This window comes from Thrips palmi, unplaced genomic scaffold (assembly GCF_012932325.1).
Source record: "Thrips palmi isolate BJ-2018 unplaced genomic scaffold, TpBJ-2018v1 HiC_scaffold_16, whole genome shotgun sequence".
Classification (NCBI taxonomy): Eukaryota; Metazoa; Arthropoda; class Insecta; order Thysanoptera; family Thripidae; genus Thrips; species Thrips palmi.
In genome coordinates, this window is record NW_023144625.1 from 6438724 (window position 1) to 6459755 (window position 21032).

The 21032-nt window shown below is 54.5% G+C and overlaps 1 protein-coding gene across 8 annotated transcripts; it reads left to right on the forward strand.

Annotated features, from left to right (window-relative positions):
• The first annotated feature begins 268 nt into the window (after positions 1 to 268).
• LOC117643143 (glycerophosphocholine phosphodiesterase GPCPD1-like) lies at positions 269 to 20867 on the forward strand. Of its 8 annotated transcripts, none has more exons than XM_034381846.1 (18): positions 269 to 1046; positions 14160 to 14257; positions 14347 to 14508; positions 14590 to 14756; positions 14851 to 15002; positions 15076 to 15228; positions 15318 to 15428; positions 15516 to 15681; positions 15773 to 15917; positions 16276 to 16329; positions 16972 to 17197; positions 17338 to 17394; positions 17746 to 17901; positions 17973 to 18103; positions 18198 to 18333; positions 18423 to 18583; positions 18681 to 18819; positions 18903 to 20867. In XM_034381846.1, exons 1-18 carry the CDS (start codon positions 1008 to 1010, stop codon positions 19110 to 19112), a joined length of 2463 nt encoding a protein of 820 aa, XP_034237737.1. In that variant the 5' UTR covers positions 269 to 1007; the 3' UTR covers positions 19113 to 20867. The 8 variants fall into 8 exon arrangements, with proteins under 8 accessions (XP_034237737.1, XP_034237744.1, XP_034237742.1 ...); XM_034381849.1 differs by lacking the exon at positions 269 to 1046 and adding an exon at positions 9371 to 9479; XM_034381848.1 differs by lacking the exon at positions 269 to 1046 and adding an exon at positions 13102 to 13387.
• Positions 20868 to 21032: the final 165 nt, after the last annotated feature.

Below are 21032 nucleotides of genomic sequence, written 5' to 3' on the forward strand. Positions count from 1 at the left end.
GAAGTGACAGGAGGCAAGGTGAGCAGCCACCGTGTGAGTGCGAGAGAGAAAGAGAGGGAACCGACCGCGGCGCGGGGAGAGGGGAAGGGGGCAGCCCGCGGCTCGCCGCGACTAGAAGAGGCAAGAGCCCCCCCGCCCGTCTGCGGATCTGCGGATGGTGGCGGGTGGCGAGCGGGGAGGGGAGAGGAGGGCGCGGCGGCTTGCTGGCGGCCGACCGGCGCGGCGCGCCTCGCGCCTGTCAGTCAGTTCACTTGACTTCAGTGCGAAGCAAGCCGCCGTGGTCGTCGCTGACGTGTTAGTGCCGACGTGTGCCGTGTGCCGTGCGCCCGACGTGCTCCACTCGGGCTGCAAGTCGCAAATTGCCGTCTTGCAGTGCAGCAGCGGTCTAGCCTAGGGCTGCCTGGGGCGCCGTGGGCCGCAGCCAGCCGTCGTAGTCGTAGTCCGGGCGAGCCGGGTCCTCCAGTTCGCCGCGCCTCCGGCCTCCGCGTCGAATCGGCCTTCCCTCGCCCGCCGTCCCCGTTGGCCGCCGGCTGGAGCGAGAGAGAGAGGGACAGCCACACCGGGCCCGCGCCGCCCGCGCACAGAGAGCGCGACAGAGACAGAGTGAGAAAGAGAGGCGCTGTGGCGGCGTCATGTGTCATGGATAAACGCACCGCCGCGTGCGTGCCCGCGTGCCCCCAGAGGCTCCAGCTGCTCCAGCTCCAGGGCGTCGGCAACCCGCTGCGCCTGCCCCGCAGGTGACGGCACGCCCAGCCGGTCCCGCCTCCCGGCCCGGGGTGTAGGGCCTTGCTCCAGGGCCTTGCTCCAGGGCCTTGCTCCAGGGCCTTGCTCCAGGGCCTTGCTCCAGGGCCTTGCTCCAGGGCCTTGCTCCAGGGCCTTGCTCCAGGGCCTTGCTCCAGGGCCTTGCTCCAGGGCCTTGCTCCAGGGCCTTGCTCCAGGGCCTTGCTCCAGCGCCCCAGCGCCTCACTCCAGCGGAGAGGCCGAAGCCGGCCGAACCTACCATCACCATGATTGACAGCGAAATCCAGCCTCCGCCGCCCAAGCTGGTGAGTGAGTCGGCCGCGACACTGTAGTGGCCAGTTCCCCCCGATTCGCCTGCTCCAGCTCCAGGTCGCTCCAGGCCGCTCTGGCCACTGCATTCGATGGATCGGATCGGGGAAAGCGGATCTGTGCGACGCCGTCCTCGAGCGATCCGCTCTTCGGGTCATCCGACACTTGTGCTAGGTCAGACTAGGCGGGTCACAAAAGTCCCCCCCCCCCTCCCCTCCATTCGCGGCCCGCGGTCGAGGAGTGGTTTAAAATAGGGCATACAGTGTAGTACAGCCAGCTCTCGAGGATGGAGTCGAGTCGCTGGCCGCGCCGAAAAAGTGTCAAGTGGTGCTTGGAGCGCTTGGAGCGACGCTGGCGCGCTGAAATTGGCAGGCCAGGCACGGACTTAGAGGCACTCTGTCTCTCTCTCTCTCTCTCTCTCTTTGCAGTGACACTGCCGGCGTCGGCCTGTCGGCCTGCTGGCCTGGCCGGTACACCGGGTCCAAGGGGACCGGCGGGTCAAAGAGTGGCAGTCGAGTCGAGGGCATCTGTGAGAGCCCAAGCCATGTATTTTAGCCGACCAAAAGTGGCGCAACATTTTTCGTCTCTCTTTCACTTCTTTCTAACGATAAGACCGTATACGATCTTTGGAAGGATTATGTGAGCGCTCGAGCAATCTGGCACCAGGCTGACGATATCAGAGGAAAATTTTTCATGACCACAATGTAAGTGTTCTGGCAAGAATGGGTTTATCTCGGTTATGAAAAAACCAAGTAGACATAACAACTTAGTCGGTATTTTGAACTCGTGGACAAGTCAAGGCCTGGGTCCCTCTTTTTTTGTGTGTATTTCGTTGAGCATTTGTAATCATCACATCAACAAAAACTGTCAGACATCACAATCGGTTTGGTACCACAGGGTACCTCAGAGTGTCTACTACCTGCTCGCTAACCAGAAAGACCCCTGGAATCGGATACGACAAGCCGAAGCCGGCACGGGCACCGCGTGCGTCCAAGGTGCAAACCAACCAGTGAGTGGCAGATAAAACAGTGGCGGTGAAGCAAACGTTGCCTACTCACAGGGGCAAATTACGTCGTTTTGCCTGCCTGCCTCTCAGGCGCGTCGCCGCACTGCCTCTGAGCCTGCAGATAAAACGTGGTCGTCACCCGCCAGGCCTGCCCGTCTGCCCGCCCGCCTGCCCCACTGGTTCTGGGTTCTGTTTTTGCCGCACTATTTGGGTAATCACCGGCGGCGCGCGGCGTGTTTGCACCGCCTTGGCACCGCCTTGGCACCGCCTTCCGACACGGCAAGCCACGTGTTTGCAGACGATACGGTTCGGCAGTGGGCACTTTGTGGTCACTTTGTCCCAGAAGTGTTGCACCAGTTAGCGTAACGCCTGAAACGCGAGAAAAAGAGATAAGAAAAAAGTAGTACTGTTCTCGCTAGGTAGGCTGCTGCAACTGCTATCTAACTTGTTTTTGGGAGGGAGTGTGGTCCATGAACTTTGTTAAGGAATTTCTCAGTCTATCTCTCTTTTAAAGTGGTGTTTCAAACAAGTCCATTTTCGTTGCAAGACGAATCGCCTGTCTGTCAGGCGCGGATGGGGGGGGGGCTGAAAGTAGGCAAAAAGTCGCACATAGCCCCTGTGGGTTGACAACTTTTGCGACATCGCCCCCTCCCTGAACCCGTCTCCTGATCCGCCCTTGCTGACTGTCCGAGCCAAACTGGGCATGCGACTGCGACGTCGAGACATCGACTGTCCCAGACGGAAGTGGCTGGAATGTCACGAGCGAGATGCGGCCGGTCCGAGCTGTTCGAGCAGTGTGCGCGTCGTAGCCACGGCGTAGCTGCCGCCGAGCCCACCGCGCCGTGGCGTGCCGTGGTGCAACCCGCCGCTCTCTTCTCTTCCCCTTTTTGGGCTTCTTGAACCACATAGATAACGTGTTTTTGTTCAATTCAGGGTCTTTTGTCGTCTGGCGGCCGCATGCTACCAAAGTGCATGCCGTCCATGCCGTCGGTAGTGGAGGTGGGGTGGGGGTCGGGGTAGTGCCGTTTTAGCCGACGCGAAGAGAGAGAGAGAGAGCCAGAAGATGAAGGGGGAAGAGGGTAGGGTTATCACTTTGCAGGAGACTGATTCCGAGAGCCGTTTTCATCGCTCTGTCTCCCTCGCACTCGTGGGCGCCCCGGATAGTTGCGAGAGAGACAGAGGGACGAAAACGACTCTCGGAATCAGTCTGCAGCCCAGCCGCCAGATGTCGCACCGCGCCGTGCCGTGCCCCGTGCCGTGCCGTGCCGTGCCGTGCCGTGCCGTGCCGTGCCGTGCCGTGCCGTGCCGTGCCGTGCCGTGCCGTGCCGTGCCGTGCCGTGCCGTGCCGTGCCGCTTCACTTACCAATACAACTGCTTGAATCGAACGCCGGTCCCCCTTGTCCTTGCCTCTCTGCCCGGTGCAGTTCCCAAGTTTCGAGCGCACTTGTGGAGCAGTTGCTGCAAGCAATCCAATTTTAATGTAAAGTTGCCTCGTGCCGCTGTTGTACCGCCACCCTCGCTACGGCCGGGCCGCCCCGTCCCCGCTCGGCTTCAGACTCGGCGTGGTCCAGCCAGCCCGTAATGGTAATGGGAACGACCTTAGGCACCCCGCCTGCACGCGTGCGCGCGGGGTGCCTATACCGTCCTTGTAAGGGGCTCCGGCCGGGCCGCGCCGGCGGCGCGCAGTGCGCAGCGCAGCCGGCTGCGTCCAGGGTAGTCCAGGGCAGGGCTCGCGGCAGTCCCACAGTCCAGCGGACACAGTGCCGTCTCTCCCTGTCTCCGTCGCCTCCTTGCACGACGCCCCACGAGTGCGAGAGAGACAGAGGACCGCGGCAGTCCCACAGTCCAGCGGACACAGTGCCGTCTCTCCCTGTCTCCGTCGCCTCCTTGCACGACGCCCCACGAGTGCGAGAGAGACAGAGGACCGCGGCAGTCCCACAGTCCAGCGGACACAGTGCCGTCTCTCCCTGTCTCCGTCGCCTCCTTGCACGACGCCCCACGAGTGCGAGAGAGACAGAGGACCGCGGCAGTCCCACAGTCCAGCGGACACAGTGCCGTCTCTCCCTGTCTCCGTCGCCTCCTTGCACGACGCCCCACGAGTGCGAGAGAGACAGAGGACCGGCAGCACTCCGAGTTGGATGACAACCACTATTTACATTGAACTGCTCCTGTCTCTCTCACACTCACGCATTAAAGCGCCGCCGCGCGTGAGGTTATTTGCCCGATGCTGCAACGTGGGGCCGCGGGGCCGTGGGGCCGCGCTGCGCCCCGTATAGTAATCAGGTACAGTGCGTGGCTCGGCGTGTCGCGAGTCGCCAAGGCGCCTGCCCGGCGCGCCGGCCGCGGGTCAGCCCAGTGGGTGCGAGAGAGACAGGACGAGCCAGCCGTCTGATTCCGAACACTGCTTCGTCACTCTGTCTCTCTCGCACTCCTACGGACCGCCCCATGGGTGCGAGAGAGACAGAGCGACGAAAGAAGTGCTCGGAATCAGACGGCGGGCGGCAGGCAACAGGCAGGGCGCGTGGTGTGCGTGGAGATGTCCGCGCAGACCTGATTATCGCCGTCGGATTATTTCGAGCGTGGCGTTTAAAAAGCCGCGATTGCATTATTTCTTTTTCGAGATTGTTTAGAGTGTGCCGTGCCGCGCTGCTTACCTAAACGCGCCACGCCCTTGAGAGTATAGTGTATCCGCCGGCGGGTGGGAACAGAACAGACCCCGATCGCGCAGTCGTGCTTGGGCAATGTCGCGTCCAGTTGAAACTGTTTTTGTCAGTGTACCGACAGGCCGGCAGCCGCCAGAAGGGCCGGCGGGCGATGCCTGATGCACGCGTTGGGCGTTTGGCGTTGTGGTTTTGGCGGCGGAGTCGCTGGGCGAGGGGCCGCCGTGCCGGGTGCCCGCCAAGCGAGAGAGAGAGTGAGAGAGAGAGAGAGAGAGAGAGAGAGAGAGAGAGAGAGAGAGAGAGAGAGAGAGAGAAGGAAAGAGAGGGGAAGGGGCGATAATAACCCCGGCACCACGTGGCCGGCAGCGCGGCAGCGAAGCCAAAAAGGAACAGGACCAAACACCGAACAGCAGAGCGGTTCCGTACAGTGCTTTTGTTCGCTCTGTCTCTCTCACACTCCTCCGGGCCGCCTCATGGGTGCGAGAGAGGCGGAGCGACCAAGTGGAAACCGCTGTTCGGAATCGGCCTGCAACGCCGACTGGAGCGGAGGCTAGTGACGTCACCGCCCGGTCGTTGACGTCATCGTTTCAGGATGACACGGCACCTCGCACGGCACTCGCACGCCGCGCGCACGCGGTGCCCGACCACCGGCAGTCCACCTGCTCGCAGTGGCGACCTCTGGCTCATCTGGCCCACGCAGGCTTCGAACCTCCGGGGGTTATAATATGGCGATCCCGGAAAAGACGGAAACGAAAAACGACAACGAATTTGGCAGTTACATGGTTGTGTTGTGGTTTTGGTTTTTCTTTGCCGCGTTATTACACGCCAACTTTTTCGGCCTTTTCTCCGGCGATTGCTCCTTGGCAGGTCCTGCCTCTTTGGCGCCAAATCGGGAGCACGAGTCGTTTTCCCGTCGCAGCACAGTGGGCCAGAAGACCTGTGGAGGCGGCCAAAACTCTAGACGCGTTTTGAGCTCCAGAGTCGCTTAACAGGACTCGAACCGATCAACAATGGATTCCTCGTTCGGAGAGCAATCCATTGGTGGGGTCACACGTTCGGTTCGAGTCCCATTTGGCGACTCTGGAGCTCAAAACGCGTCTGGAGTTTTGGCCGCCTCCGCCGGTCTTCTGGCCCACTGTGCGCAGTTCCCGTGGTTCCCGTCACCACGGAGGATGACAGGTATCGCTCGCAATCTGTGGCTGCATGCAGGGCACGGCTCCACGGTTCCACAGTGCAGGCGACAGGGCGCTCCCACCAACAGGCAACATCCACTCACTCACGATGCCGACGCCGACAATCCCAGTTGATCCCTGCTGACACAATCGGGCCGGGCCGGCCGGCCGGGCGGCTGGGCCAAGTCCGCCTGCGGACAATAGCAGTCCGCGGGGGCGAAGGAGTGATCCCCGGGGCTTTCTAGGCCGACGGGCAGGGATCAGCCGTCCACAAATCCACACATCGTCTCTCTCACTCAACGGTGGGGCGCCCTTTGAGTGCGAGAGAGACAGCGTCTGCTGCTGGTCGATGGGGCTCTGCGCCGCTCTGCGCTCGGTCGCCTTGCCGTGCCGGGCACCGGGACCACGCTTTGTCTAACGCACAACGCTATCAGTCAAGTCCAACCGTAATCACCGCACAGGAAGAAAGAAAAGAGATTAGGGAAGGTGCGGAGCGCTGCCGTTCACTGCTAAATGGGTTATAATTTATTTGAACATTTTCCTTTTTAAAATGAGTATTATTTTACGAAATTATGTGACCTCCCTGAGGCAAATCGTGGCCGAGTTGTGCAAGTGTCCCTCTCGGTTGATTGGCTCCCAGTGCAGGTCCTCGCACGCAAGCGCACGCAACGCGACGGACACCGCAGAGGCAGTGTGACGGCGTCCGCCAAGGCGCGCCAAGGCGTCCGCTTCCCTCGCGTTTAAACGTTTAAAGCAGGCCGGCGCCGGGGAAAGGAAGATTAGAAAAACACTAGGCCGGCACGCCGGCACGCCAGACCGAGCGGCTAGTGACTAGACCGGCCGCTAGTCGCAGTGATTCTTCATCTTCCCGTGCAAGTGGGTGAAGGGCGGGTCGGGGGTCGGGCCGTTGGCGCCGTTGGCGTGTACGCACACTGCACAGACTGCATAGACTGCACAGTGCACTGCACACTGGAGCTGCAACCAGGCTTGCTATCTCAGCGCCGCCGAGCGCCGCCCTGACCTAGCCACGGCGGCATGCGGCTGTGTTGCAGGCCATCGTCGCGCACGTCGTCCCAAACAAAACAAGAAAAACGCGACTTTGGTACTCCCACGTGTGTGAGTGTGTGGTTGAGTGTGTGGGTGGGTGATGTCATTCGCCACGAGTTGATTTTCTACATATTGATTACGAGGACGGGCGACGGGCGCGATCATGTTTTGTGTTAGCTCCGAGCGGGAACAGAGCGACGCGGTGTTGCCTGCGTCGGCCCGTCCCGTCGGCGTGCGGCGTGCCACGGGGCAGATGCGCAGGAGATACTCCCACGCGTTGCGTTGCCAAGCAACACGGTGACAGTCGGTACACTACACTACACAAACACGCGCGCGCGCGCACGCACGCGAAAAGGGTAGGCGCACCCACGTAAACAAAAACACGTGGCGTCTTAACGACGCAGCCACGCAGCTCCCCTCCTCGCCGTCTATGAATACTACACTCGGCCAGTGTTTTGCGCGGCCTGGTGTTTGTGCACTCCGCTCCACGCTTGCTGCTCCACGCCGGCACGGCCGGCACACGGCACACCTCCCGCGCCTGGCGGTCACGCGCGGCGGTTGGTGGGCGATGACGACGGCGACGTCTGCCCCGCCCCCCCCGCCCCGCCCCGCCCCGCACTTTGGGACTCTGACCTTGCCTGTTGACACTGCAATGAGCGCGTCACGCCCCCTTCCCCCACTGCTCTTTGCTCGAGCATAGCTTTGGCTCGCGAACTAGACCACCGCCCTGCCGCGGCAGTGCCGCCTGCCCGGCCTGCCGCTCTTCGCGCTGACGAGGAGCGCGCGCCGCCACGCCCCCGGTGCGCCACGCCGCCACGCCGCCGCCACGCCGCCACGCGGCCGCGTGGGGCCTGGGGGCTCGCCGCCGGAGGGAACGACCTCATGCATAGTGTCGGTAGAGTGTTACTCACCACTTTGCACGTCGAGGGTTCCGTGATACACTGATCTCCGGCGCCGGTTCGGCCACTCGGCCCGCCGGCCCCGCACCTCAGTCTGTCGCCGAGCCCCAAGGGTCCCTAGGCTATGAGGAGGCTGCCGTTCCGCCCTGACCTAACCCACCGCCGCCTCCAGCCTCCAGATCGGCGTCGCGCGGACCTTGGCCTTGGGGACTGTCCCGATTCCATCCGCTGGCGGTCGTCCAACGTGACGACGGCCAGCTTGTCCTCCGCTCGGCGCGCTCTGCCGATTCGGCCGGGGATCTCTGCAGATTATCTTTTTCGGCGGCCGTTCGCCGTTCGCTCCGGCAGTCGATTACCACCACCCCATGGAGGCCGCGTCCATGTCCAGGCTGGCCTTCACGTCATCCTGGAGCAGCCCGGAGCGTCGCCTCCCTTCCATCACACCTTCTCATCCACCTCCCCTATTTTCGCGTTTCTCAATACTCCTCCCCGCCCAATCGGAGACAAACAAGTCATCCGTTTACGAGATCATTAGGGCCGATAAGAGCTAAAGCGCTTTGCTGAGTACCCCGATAGGGTCCGCAGATCGGCAGCCGTGGCCCAGCTGTCGCCAAGCTGCGTCCTGGAGCTGCGGCTTTCCGCGTATTGCGTCACGGCCGGTCACGGCCTTCTCGACCTCGGGGCGAGAGCGCACCCCGGAATCGGAGGCCAAGGCCCGGCGGGCAGGCCGACGCGAGCCACCGCCACCGCGCTGACCTTGAACTTGGCGGGCGCGGAGGCGCGGAGGGACGGGGGCAGCCCGGCGTGCCTGGCGCGGCGAGAGCGGGCGACTCGGCGGCTTGCGGACGCACTGCTGCACCTGCACTGGATTAATTTGCTGCCACGGCCAGGACTCGTGCGTTTCGCGCGCGCCAAAATTTGAATCAACTCATACGTATATGGATATAAAAGCAAATTAAATGAATAAACTTTATGTCCGGGCGTGCTGCCGAGGCGCGCGCACTACCGTCGCTTTGTTGCTCCACAATCAAGGGTCTCCGACACATGAGCCTTTCATGTGCCTCAGCAGCAGTGCAGGAAATGCCAGGCGACAACGAGACTGCTGTCGCCAGGCCGGCGTGCTCACGGCGGTGGTGCCGCCCCGGCCGTCCCCCCGACCTGATCTAACCTAACCTAACCTTGAGCGCATTGTGCGAATCGCGAGCAGGCTGACGTTCGAGACCGGGTGGGTCTTGGCGACTCGACCTGTGGACTGTCGGCTCTTCGCTGCTCGTCGCCCTTGCCCCGTGACGCGGGCCGGGCCGGCCGGGCCTCAGAGGCAGGCACGGCAAGGCTTTCATATCAATTTGCACCTGTACAGTGTACAGGGCAACACGGGCCGACGCGGAGATAGCGCTCAAGTCAGCTGATTCCGAACAGAGGCGTCGTCGCTCTGTCTCTCTCGCACTCATGGGGCGCGCCGCATAGGTGCGAGAGAGACAGAGCGACGGAACGCTGTTCGGCATCAGACAACACAGGGCGGCTAGGCGGCTCTGCCGTGGCGCAGCACCGCGCAGCACCGCGCACCACGCAGCAGACGAGGTTGTGGTTGTGGTCGTGAGTGTCGTGGGGCTTCGGTCGGTGTAACTGCCCCAGGTTGCCTCAGGTAGACTCCGGACACTGTCAGAAACTAGATTTTGTTGCCATTTGTTGACTTTTCGAGCGTGCGGCCGCTGCTTCTGCTTCCTTTCCCAATGCAGAAAGGCTTTGAGCGAAAACTTGCGTTTAAACTAATTAAAGCCGGCCAGCAGCAGGCCGCAGATTTCTTTCGGTGAGACGGTTCGTTTTTATTTTTCCTCGCCATGATGATGATGATGATGATGATGATGACGTGATGCGGTTTCGCATTGTGCCACCTCTTCCTCAATTCAAAGCCGCCTTATTAAATCCCCTCCCCTCCGTTCGGTTTGTAAGCGCACACTCCAATTACGAGCCCCTCCTCCCTCTTTCCCACCTTCCTCGAAGACGACCACGTCCACCTTTTTTTCCTTCGTGAGGCCAAGCCGCCTCAGACTCCGCAGGCTCCACAGGCGAGCCAGTTGGACTGCATTGCGAACGCGATCGGGCGCGGCTTGGCTTGAAATGCAGCAACGCGAAAACAGGTATAGGAAGAGGACACCGAAAAAAGGAGGAGGGGGAAAGGGTTGTGTTGCGCTGATGTGTTGTGCGCGGTGCGCGGGGACAGCGCCCGGCCACGCCTTGCCACGCCCGGCCAGGTCCACGCTGGCGGGGCTACTGTATATTGCTATTTCTGTCCGCCACCTTTGACCTTTCTGTTTGGCGCGGCTGTCGCGGCTGCGCCCGCTCGCCGGCCGGCCCAGACGGAGGGAAGCCCAACGGCATGCTCGTTGACCTTGCAGGTCTTGCGGTGACGCAGCATGCGGCCATGCGCAGCGTAGCGCAGCGTAGCGCAGCGCCAAGGGGGGCAAGGGGCCTCCCTAGGGCCCCGTCGCTGGGCTCGCGGCACGCGCCCCTCCAGCGCAGCCTAGCGCAGCCTAGCGCAGCCCCCACCCCCGCACTGCATCGGCTCCAAAAAGCCGCCCCTCCCAGGGCCCACTGGCGGTACACTGGCAGTACAGTGGCAGTAGGGCGCGGCGCCACGCGGCGCCACCCAGTCCACCGCCGGCAGTCTGCCGGTACCCGGTGCCGCGCTGCCTCAGGCCTCTGTGTACAGTGCAACTGACCACGCGACGGGCCGGCCGCGTCACACGGGTCCACGCGGGTCACGCGACGGCGCGGCGTGTGACCGGGACCGGCGCGTGTGGCTAGAGAGAGGCGGCGACAGCGTCCCGACGGTGGGGCTCCGCTGAGGACGAGGACGCGGTTGGGGCCGCGCTCCAGGCTGCACTGCGGTTAGTTGCTGATACGCATTTGATCGAACCCTCCCCACCGGCCCACCCTGCCCTTGAGGCGTGCATTTCTGACCGCGGCAGACTGGAAAGCCGTTTTGTCGCTCTGACCGTTTCGGACCGTTCGCTAGCGGGCAGGCCGCACGGCGCCGCACGGTGCGTAGCGCGCAGGGCACCGGGCCATCCCTCGCCACTCCAGCCCGACTGCACAACGAGCAACGAGAGAGAGAGGGAGACGGGACGAAAATAAACCACGCGACACACTTTAGCGCTTGGGAGGCGGTGGGTGAGCTGGGTGTGACTTGCGCGGCGCGTGCAGCGTCCTAGTCGACGGCCGGCATGCCGTGGCGGCGGTGCGGCGCGCGCGCGCTGTTCGCCTCCTCGACGCGGTCCTCTTGGGCTTCAGCCCCCGCGGCGGCGGCGGCGCTCCGCTCGGCGTCGTCCTGGCTGGCGGTCGGCGCGCCGCGGCGGCCCCCAGCCGCGGCACCCCCGTGGACGCGGACCACGCGGACCACGGCCGTCGACCCCAGTGTGGCGGCGCGCGGCGGCCCGTTCCGACAGTGCCGCCGCCACCACGACGGCGGAGGGCCCAGGGTCAGTGAGTCCGCCCCGAGGGACGACGGGCGGCGTGGTGCTGTCGCACCAGTGCTCTAATTGTCCGTGTGACCGACCTGGCCGTCGGAGTCGTCGGCTTCACCACTCCCCGACTGGCGGAGTGGCACCTCTATTGATGGCACCCCTATTGGCGGCACCCCTATACTGACCGGTACTGTGGATGTCGTTATCCAGCGTTATCGCACTGATGGCCATGATAGCCTGCCAGGCGCGCACAAGGCTGCCACCCTGTTTGTTTCTTCGCTTTGTCTCTCTCACACGCCTGCGGGACAACCCTTTAGTGCGAGAGAGACAGGCCGACGAATGCAGGGGGCAGCCCCCGCGACCCCTGCATGCCCTTGTCCTTCCCCGCGCCACAGACCACGGAGCCGTCGCGCCCCAACGGCACTAAAATGACCCAGTGGCGTGTCCTGATTGCCCATGGCCCAGTCACGTGACCACAACATTAGACAACAGCCGTGCGGTTGGCTTCGGCTTCACCCTGCTAGGCCCTGCTAGGCCCTGCTAGGCCCTGCTAGGCCCTGCTAGGCCCTGCTAGGCCCTGCTAGGCCCTGCTAGGCCCTGCTAGGCCCTGCTAGGCCCTGCTAGGCCGTGCTAGGCCCTGCTAGGCCCTGCTAGGCCCTGCTAGGCCCTGCTAGGCCTGCTAGGCCTGCTAGGCCCTGCTAGGCCCTGCTAGGCCCTGCTAGGCCCTGCTAGGCCCTGCTAGGCCCTGCTAGGCCCTGCTAGGCCCTGCTAGGCCCTGCTAGGCCCTGCTAGGCCCTGCTAGGCCCTGCTAGGCCCTGCTAGGCCCTGCTAGGCCCTGCTAGGCTCGCTCGGGCGGCGTGTTTTACTGACTGCCGCGCTGGTTCGCGCCCCGTGTTTGGACGTCGGGCCATAAACTGCGTGGAATTTCTTCCAAATTGAGGTCAAGTTTTGGGTGTGGTCTGAGTGCCGAGGAGAGACACTGGCGCGGCAGCCGGCAGGCTGATTCTAAACAGTTGACGCCGTGCACGCCACTGCCCCACGAGTGCGAGAGGGACAGAGCGACGAAAGCCGACGAAAGCGAACTGTTCGGAATCAGCCAGCTGGTGGAGAGCAGGGGGAGGGGTCGAAGGGGCGGTGAGGCGGACAAAAGTAGGTCTCCGGGGGCGGGGAGAGGGGGGAGGCGGTGGCGCGGCGGGCGGCGCGGGGGAGGGTCAGGGTACGGGAGGGACGCTAGCGCGCTAGCGCTCGAGGGAGGGAAACGGGAAGAGGGAAGGGCAGGGCACGGACGTCAACACAACCCGACGCCGAGCCGCGGCAAGCGCGGGCACGGCGGCACGGCCCGACTTGCGCGACTCCGACCCCAAGGCTTCGAGGATCGCGTCGACCGGGAATCGAATTCGGATTCGGCATCGGCAGCTAAGAACCGCGACTCTGCGGCCTCGTGGTGAGTTTGATCAGCTGTGGGACACGTGATGCTCGGCGCGAGGCAGGGCGCGAGGCAGGGCGCGAGGCAGGGCCAACACGTGGCCCGCCAGACAGCCTGACATTGGCCGGGCGGGGCGGGGCGGGGCGAAAGTTGTTGTTCTCGGCTCTGGGTTTATTTTAGTTGACTGCCCAGCCCAGCCCAGGGGGTGAGGGTGGGAGGGAGTAGTAAAACGAGGTACTGTTGGCGCACCCCGTCACCCCGTCCCAGGAGAGAGGGGGGCGGGGCGGGGCGGTCGTGGCGGGAGGGAAGGCAGTCGAGCGAGAGTGCCTTGGCAGTGGCGGGCCGAGGCGCAGGCGCGGCCACCCCCGTCGCGTCGAGCTGTCCTGTGGACCGTGTTGTGCCAGTGACAGCGCGACGTCGCCGTCGACGCCTGCACCTGGCCGTCGTCGGGTCCTGCCGACCACGACCTCCGATATCCGTGCGTGATTGGGTCTCTCTTGACGAGAAAAATCGCGCGTCATCGAGGGCTGTAGTGCTGCCATGGCGAGGACCTAGCGGACCTAGGCGGTGGCGAGTAGCGGACGGGGACCACCAACGGACTGCGCTGTGGATGACATGACGTCCCCCTAGCGTTGGCGTTCCCGGGACTGCTCGAGAAGTGTAAGTGCGCCACTCGGTGCGGCGCTGGTGCTGTCGCCCGTGCCTCCGTTGCACCCCCGCGCCTCACGCGCCGCGGCGTTGGAGTGGCCACCCTAGCCACCCCCTTTGAACGGGCGCGCTGCGCGCTGCGCTTGCTGCTGCAGTAGTGTGCACTGTGCAGTGCCAGCTGATGAGGTTATGTCAGTCGCGGCCTGACGTTATGGCTGTTTACGTTTGAGTGTTTACGTGTTTACACCGCGTTTCGAGTTTGCGCTTCTCGGCAGCGATCCCTTCGTAAGTGTACTTCCATCTCACTCCTATGTCGGGACCCTGGTGTCCGTACTTGTCCCCTTGTTTTGATGATGGAGTTCTGCTGGGCTTGACTGGACCTGTCAACTTGAAGCTGCTCTGTCCGCAAATCGGAGACACTTTGAGTCATTCGTGAATGAAACTGAGTGTAGAAGCGAGTGAATGTAGCTCTACTACTGCCGAAGTGTGCGGCGGGGTGCGGTCCTGATGTTAGACTCTTGTATGAAAGGTCCATTTGCTGTATAGGATGTGAATGCCAGACCTTCTGGTCTGTCTCATCGTCCAATCTGTTGAACATTCTTCTTGTTTCCGCTGTACTGAATTGATTTTCTGAATCTTGATTCAAAATAAGTTGCCTAGGCTGATCATTGTTTTCTGTTAACTTGTTTATTTTGGAACTTCCCACATCAATGAATTCTTACTGCAGAGTGTCATCACTGTGAAACCCATTCTCACAAACCAACATGAATTTTGTGTGTTGCAGCAACGCCTCACCATGTTGGAGGGGTGGCGTGAAACTGGAGAGGAGATGATGCAGTGCGAGATGGCCAACGACAACATGCTGAGCTCGCAAAACCACAAGTTAGTAACTCGTGTAATCAAATATTTCTGTTCATCTTCCTATTTGTGCGTCATCACTTCTAATGCTGTTTCATCGTTATTTCTTTCAGGAACAACATGGACTCCAAGAGGCCTCTGCGGCAGTGGACTTTCCATGTTACAGCCAATGGTATTGCAAAAGGTGAGACAGTATGCATCACAGGCAGCTGTCCAGAACTGGGAAGTTGGAAGAGCACTGCTGTTGTTCCCATGTCTCGACAAAGCCCAGAGGAGTAAGTAGGGTTGCATTTCTTTAGAGTTAGGATCGTGAACACCGGGCACGAAGCTAAGTAACTTTTTCCTTTATTTTGAAGGGATAGTGACTGGACTGTCACCCTGATGATTCCATCTTCCGAACCTTTGGAGTACCGCTATGCTGTTTGTGTAATTCTTGAGCCTGATGCTACACGTAACCAAACAAGGCATGTCATTGTGCGAAGATGGGAAACAAATGTTGTGCCCAGAATTTTAAAAGAGCAAGGTAACCATCAGTTCAGCTTGTATTCTGTTACAAACTTTGTTTCTGGACGAATTTAGGTGTGTATTCTCACTTTTTCCTATTTGGTTTTTGGTAGGACCACAACAATCACCAACCATTGATGAGTTTGGACACTTTGACCATTATCAGCGCGTTGATCGTGGCTGGTTGACAACACAGACTGTGATACAATTGAAGCTTTTCAATAATCCAATCCAGATGTGGAAATCTAAACTACAGGGTGTCAAGGTAATTATTGCCCTTCTACCCTGTTGATTCCTGTGTGCATGAATTAATTCGCTTTCTTACTTTGTTTTCTTAGTTGTTTGTTAAAGTCACTCCTGTGAACCTGACTCGAAGTAATTCTTCAGCCGAATCTGTCTATGTTGGTGAGAACAATCTAGATGAGAGTTTAGGCATTGACACACAAGATGGACCTCAGCCAGCAGACAACTGGCCTATCACTGAAGTAGCTGTAAGTATTGAAGTTCTTGGATGCTCTCTGCATGAGCACTTCAGCAACTTGTTATTGCAGACTCATTGTCGCAATTCTTTTTCTACTAGGTCATGAACCCTGAGGAAAGCGAATTTAAGCTGCAGAGCCAGTTTGGTTGCCCATACAACAAAGATGATGTTATCAATTTTATGGTTAGCCTTCACAACCCTGAAATGGTGGTATGTTGTCATTTTCTGCTATTCTTTACTATGTATAGTCTGTCTTGCATACAGCATAAATGGATCATATTTATTACTTGTTTTCAGGCTTACCTCATGGACTTTTATGCGTACAGCAACAAAATGTCAGATGGAGATCCTCCATACCATGTAGGTTTTAGTTACATTTTGCCTATTACTCTAAAGCAGAGCTTGGGTCAGACGATTGTTCCAATCACCAACACCCACCAGAGACCTATTGGACAAGTATCTGGTATGTTCTTCTTAGAATATGTTTTGTTTTCCTCTTTAATGCACTGACTTGTAATTTTCTGTGTGTCAACTAATGCCTTATTCCCACACAGTTGAGTATGTTGTGATAAATCCAATTCCTGGATTTTGGTGCGATATGAGCACCTCCTTTACTCGGCACTGGAAGCAGAATTGGCTTGGCTTGGATGTAGGCCACAGGGGTTTGGGCAACTCATTTAACAAGTTTAAGACAAAAGAGTGAGTATTTGTGTCTCGTACCCGCACTTGTATTTTATTACTGCTGTACTAACATTTTGAAGTTAGTTAGATATGTCCATTGGTATTTATAGCATAGAAATGTAAATATATTTTATTTATCTATTAGCTGGTAAAGTATTGTGTGGTATGTTCCATCATTGCATTTTAAGACATATTACCATAAATATATATTTATGTGTGGGAAGGATACGTACGAGTTTTTTTTTTTTTAAAAACAGACCCTCCTTAACTGCCACTGATATATATTTAAATGGCACCTGTGACAGTAATATCAAGTTTGCTCATGTCATTGTTGGATAGCAAGTAGATGGAAAGCCATTGCTCTGTTTCCCTGTAGGTCCAGAGGAGCTGGGTCCGAGCCTAGAGCAGTTGGAGATGTGACGAAGCAGAGGTGGGAGGATGGTGGAGCATGGATTTATATTTGGATCATAGTTAGAAGAAATTTTTGTGGAATAGCTTACTTTTGGTGGTTCAATTGAGATGTGGTCTGGCCTGTTGGAAGTTAGTTGCTGTTCACTAGATACATCTACTTCCTTTTAGAATGAGTACCTCTGACTAACAGATCACTCAAAGAGAGAAATGATTGTAGTGTCAAATTGCTTAGGATAAATGGAAGCTCCTATGGATCTTTACTTTTTCCCTTGTACATTTTCACCCTGGGTTACCTCTCACCTTTGCCTAAGTCTGTTAGTGGCTCAACTTATTTCTTCTTCTCATTTACTTTTCCCATTGTAGAATGCATGTTTTTTTTTTCTGTTTCTAAAAAACTAAATTATTTGAGGGGCAGTCTTCACCATGGAATATTTTGATTTTAGCGTTTTGTAGATGCTTTCTTTGTTTGTGTGAATTTTCTTGTGAAAGACTTAAATCTCTCTATACTTTATCTGTATTCAGAAAGTGTGAAAAATTTCTTTAAAAAATATGTATTGTATTTTGTTTTATTATTTTTGGAAAGCTTTTTACTTGCATTAAGGGTGCTTGCTCCTACAGTTGGCTTGGAAGTTTTGATTGATATTTTTTGTTGTGTTTTCAGTTGCGCGGAGGTCCGAGAAAACACAATTGCATCTTTGAAGAAGGCTGCGTCATTTGGTGCCGATTTTGTAGAGTTTGATGTGCAGCTCTCTAAGGATTTAGTGCCGGTTATCTACCATGATTTCCATGTCTGCATTTCAATGAAACGCAAAAATGACACCAATGACATGGAGATGCTAGAGTTACCTGTTAAGGAGCTAACACTGGAGCAGCTTCATCTGTTGAAGGTAATGCAAGTGTCATGAATTAAGTTTTGAATGCCCTCCATATAGATAATTGAACAATTATGTGGGCTATTGATGAAAAATCAGCTCTACCAAAACAAGTGACTTTGTTCATTCTGGAATCATACCATTATGTTAAACAGGACATAGGCTATCCCCAAAGTATCAGCAAAGTTCTTCACTTTTGTGATAAGGAGGAGGTAGAGTTAAAGCGTTATTGATTGAAGCTTGGCTTGACTAACATGTTAGATCCAATGAATTCTTTTGTGTATATCTTTTATTCGCCACTTCAAAAATGTAAATAGTTTCCTGCATGTGGTGAATAGCAAATACGGACAGAGAAAAATATTTAAAAAAATAGATGCACCTGTTTTTAGTGTGAACCATCCCTTTATTCCCCAATGCCCAAACTAATGTTGACCTTATTTTGTTCTGTTTGGTGTGTGATTTTTGTTTCTAATTTTTTATTTTTTTATTTTTTTGAGTGAGGGTCCTATGTTGTAACCAATATCCCCATGTATTTATTTAGTCCTTCCTTAAATTTTTTTTAGGTTTATCATCTGGCAGAAAGTCGAGAAAAGTCCCAAATGATATTTGATGAGGATTTGGAAGAGCATCAACCTTTCCCTAAGCTTCAGCAAGTATTGGAAGTTTTGGACCCTCATGTTGGCTTTAATATTGAAATTAAGTGGACGATGCAACTGAAGGTCAGTTCCAAATTCTTTTGTGCTGCCTTTTCTCTCAAGTTCATACCTCACGTATTTTCTTTATTCCTCAGGATGGCACATATGAACTTAACCATCCCTTTGACATTAATATGTACTTGGACACTGTACTCACAACAGTTCTGCAGCATGGTGGCTCAAGAAAAATTGTGTTCTCCTGTTTCCATCCGGACATTTGCACTATGTTAGTAAATCTGTGTTTCTGTGACTTTTTGCGACTATAAACATTTTAAAAATCAGTTTGAGTGTGTCATCTCTAAATTTGCTTTACATTTTAGGATTCGGCTAAAACAGAACAAGTACCCGGTGATGTTCCTTACCCAGGGTGTCACAGAAAAATATCCAATGTACAATGATCCTATTTGTCAAACCATCCCAATGGCTATTCATTACGCTGTTGGTGCCAACATTCTTGTAAGTACCAACTACCACTCACCTTAAATTAACAGTCACATCTCAAAATGCTGTTCTTTTGTTGTGAGCTAATGCTGCACCTATTTCAGGGCATTAATGTCCACACCGAAGATATATTGAGAGACACTTCTCAGGTCAAGCTTGCCAAAGATGCTGGGCTAGTGATCTTCTGTTGGGGTGATGACAATAATGATGCATCCACAATCAAGCACCTGAAAGAGCTAGGCTTACATGCTGTTATTTATGATAAGTAAGTTTGTGTGTTACCAACTCAAAAAATAAAGAATGAGTTATAGTTACCATTTAAAAATTTGTTGCTCTATATTATTGGTTTATTACTATTATAGGATGGACCAGTATAATTCCAAAGAGGTAAAAGAGAGCATTTTCCTTGTTGAGTCTCGTGCTCAAAAAGAAATTCGCAAAATAGCTTCAGATGCATCTGTGGATTTGTCAGATATGGCATCTCATCAACAAAGCAATGGGGTGAGTTGAGCCTTCCCTTTTAATTTCAGCATTTTCTTGGCCAAATCCTTGCTGGTTCACGTAAACAGCATTTTTTTATGCAGAAGTACAAGCGGGACTTGGACTCCACCATCTCATCAATGTCAAGCATGTCATCCTCTTCAACTCCTTTGTGGCCATCCAATGGAGTGTCTGGAGGTTTGCCTGGTGGCTTAGCCAGTGCCGGCAGGTCCGGGTCTGTCAATGGCTCGCCATCCTCCAACTCTGATGCTGCCATGGCGTGGCCCAAGCACACGGTTTCAGCTAATGAGTAATACATACACACTTTCCTATGTTTATAATTTCCTTCAAGTCTCACAAAGCATGGTATTTGCTCTGATTTCCTCCTCTTATTATCTTATTAAGCTATATTTTATTGATGGTGATGTTTATCTCTTGGCTTAAGCTTGAAGACAATACATCAATATTTATTTTTGTGCAGACTGTACAGGTTTTTACTCTTGGAGTGAACTGCCTCAAATTTTATTATTCAGTATTTTACTATGAGGTAGTTCTGTGGAATGACTACACAGTAGCTTGGGCCAGAGTAATGGCTTTCATTTTAGAATTCTGTTATTAAATTGTAGGCCAATGTGAAATTTGACAACTTTTAGACAAAAATACATCAAAAGGATCTAACCATTATGTAAATGAGTCCATAGAAAATTTAAATTATTTCTAGTGCAGTAGCTCAGTATTTTGATGGTTGCCCTTCAGAAATTGTGATTTATCTCAGGAAGATGATTCAGCAGTAAGCAAGTTATTTTGTGTTGAATGTGAGCTTCTTCTATTTTGTATGAGAATAATTTTATGATGTCATACTTTTTATAAATGTACAAATTAAAGCCTAAAAACAGTAAGAAAGGTACATTTGCGTGTCAATGTAAGAGGCAGAAAAATGTGATGATGAGTGAATAGGGACTGTTTTGTGTTGCTGATATTACTGTTAAGTGTAAAAATAGAGGCATTGAAGCAAGTAGATGGCTTGCCCTATTGCTGTGTTGTTCCCTAGTTTTATGACAGTGCTCTAAACCATGGACTGACTGAACAGAGTTTCCCATCCTACCTATAGTGTTGTAATTTTATTAATTTTAAAAAATACTATTAGTTTGTAAGTTTTTCAGAGCTTTAAACCACAATAAGTATGAAGTGAAACTAATCATTCTAAATTTTTCTAGATCTTGAGTGAGTGTTGTGGATAGCATTCCAACACTGACTTTGACTTCAGTCCATGGTTTGTTAGCATAGTACTTACTTTTCAGAATTAGTGTCTATTTTACGTATACACCGCTTTGCACACTTGTGACCTTAAAAGTAGCAGAGGCCCTTTGGCTCAAAGAACATGTTTAGATTGAGGTTACAAGAAGAACAAATTTCACTCCAAGTTAGTTCCATGAATTTTAATTTTAACATTGTGAATGAATGAATGTTGCACGGCAACATATTTCTTGTGTGTGGACACAATTGTTTTGAGACATTATAATAATAACGTCTTAACGTCTTTTTGATGGTTGTGTATGATTTCCATATTTGGCATTTGTAAACGGTTTTTGTATGACACTTACGTTAATGAATGCTCTTCTACGTTTAAAAATAATAAATGTAGGGCAGATCATAAAATAATAAAAAGCAAAAATAAAATTGAAACTTGTATGTGATCTGACCACATTATCTAGTGTAGGTATTTATTATGGCATGGAAATGTTATAACCAATTACAATGTGAGGTGCTTAATTTGTACAGTGCTTCACCAAATTTCATTGTTCTTCCTAGTTGTTAAGAACACATTGATTAAGTCCATTGCGATGGTCCACTGTGATAGTGATTGTGGCAGCCAAGTCTTCCTTCTGCTTTCGTTGCACACCTGTGTGTGTTAGATATGCTTTTATGCTTGTCGATTGTTTTCATCTGACACAATCAAGTACTTGTAAGAATTCACACAAAGTCCTTAATCAATGTGCTGTGCAATGCAGTTTTGGAGAAGTGTTTCAATCAGCATTCACATTAAAACATTTTTTTTTTCACTTGAATTTATTTCATTGTACTACTTCATCTCATTGGTCACATACTGAAAATGACTTAAAGAACAATTGTAATACTATGAAACATATGAAAACTTTTAATATCACAAAGTGCAACTAACAATACTAAACACTTAAGGTAAAGATTTTACAATTTCTAAGTACAAAAATCAC

Coding starts and splice junctions, on each gene's coding strand:
- LOC117643143 (XM_034381846.1), top strand. CDS start 1,008: ATGATTGACAGCGAAATCCAGCCTCCGCCGCCCAAGCTG. Junction 14,258..14,346: donor CTGAGCTCGCAAAACCACAA/GTTAGTAACTCG, acceptor TATTTCTTTCAG/GAACAACATGGACTCCAAGA. Junction 18,820..18,902: donor CTCATCAACAAAGCAATGGG/GTGAGTTGAGCC, acceptor TTTTTTATGCAG/AAGTACAAGCGGGACTTGGA.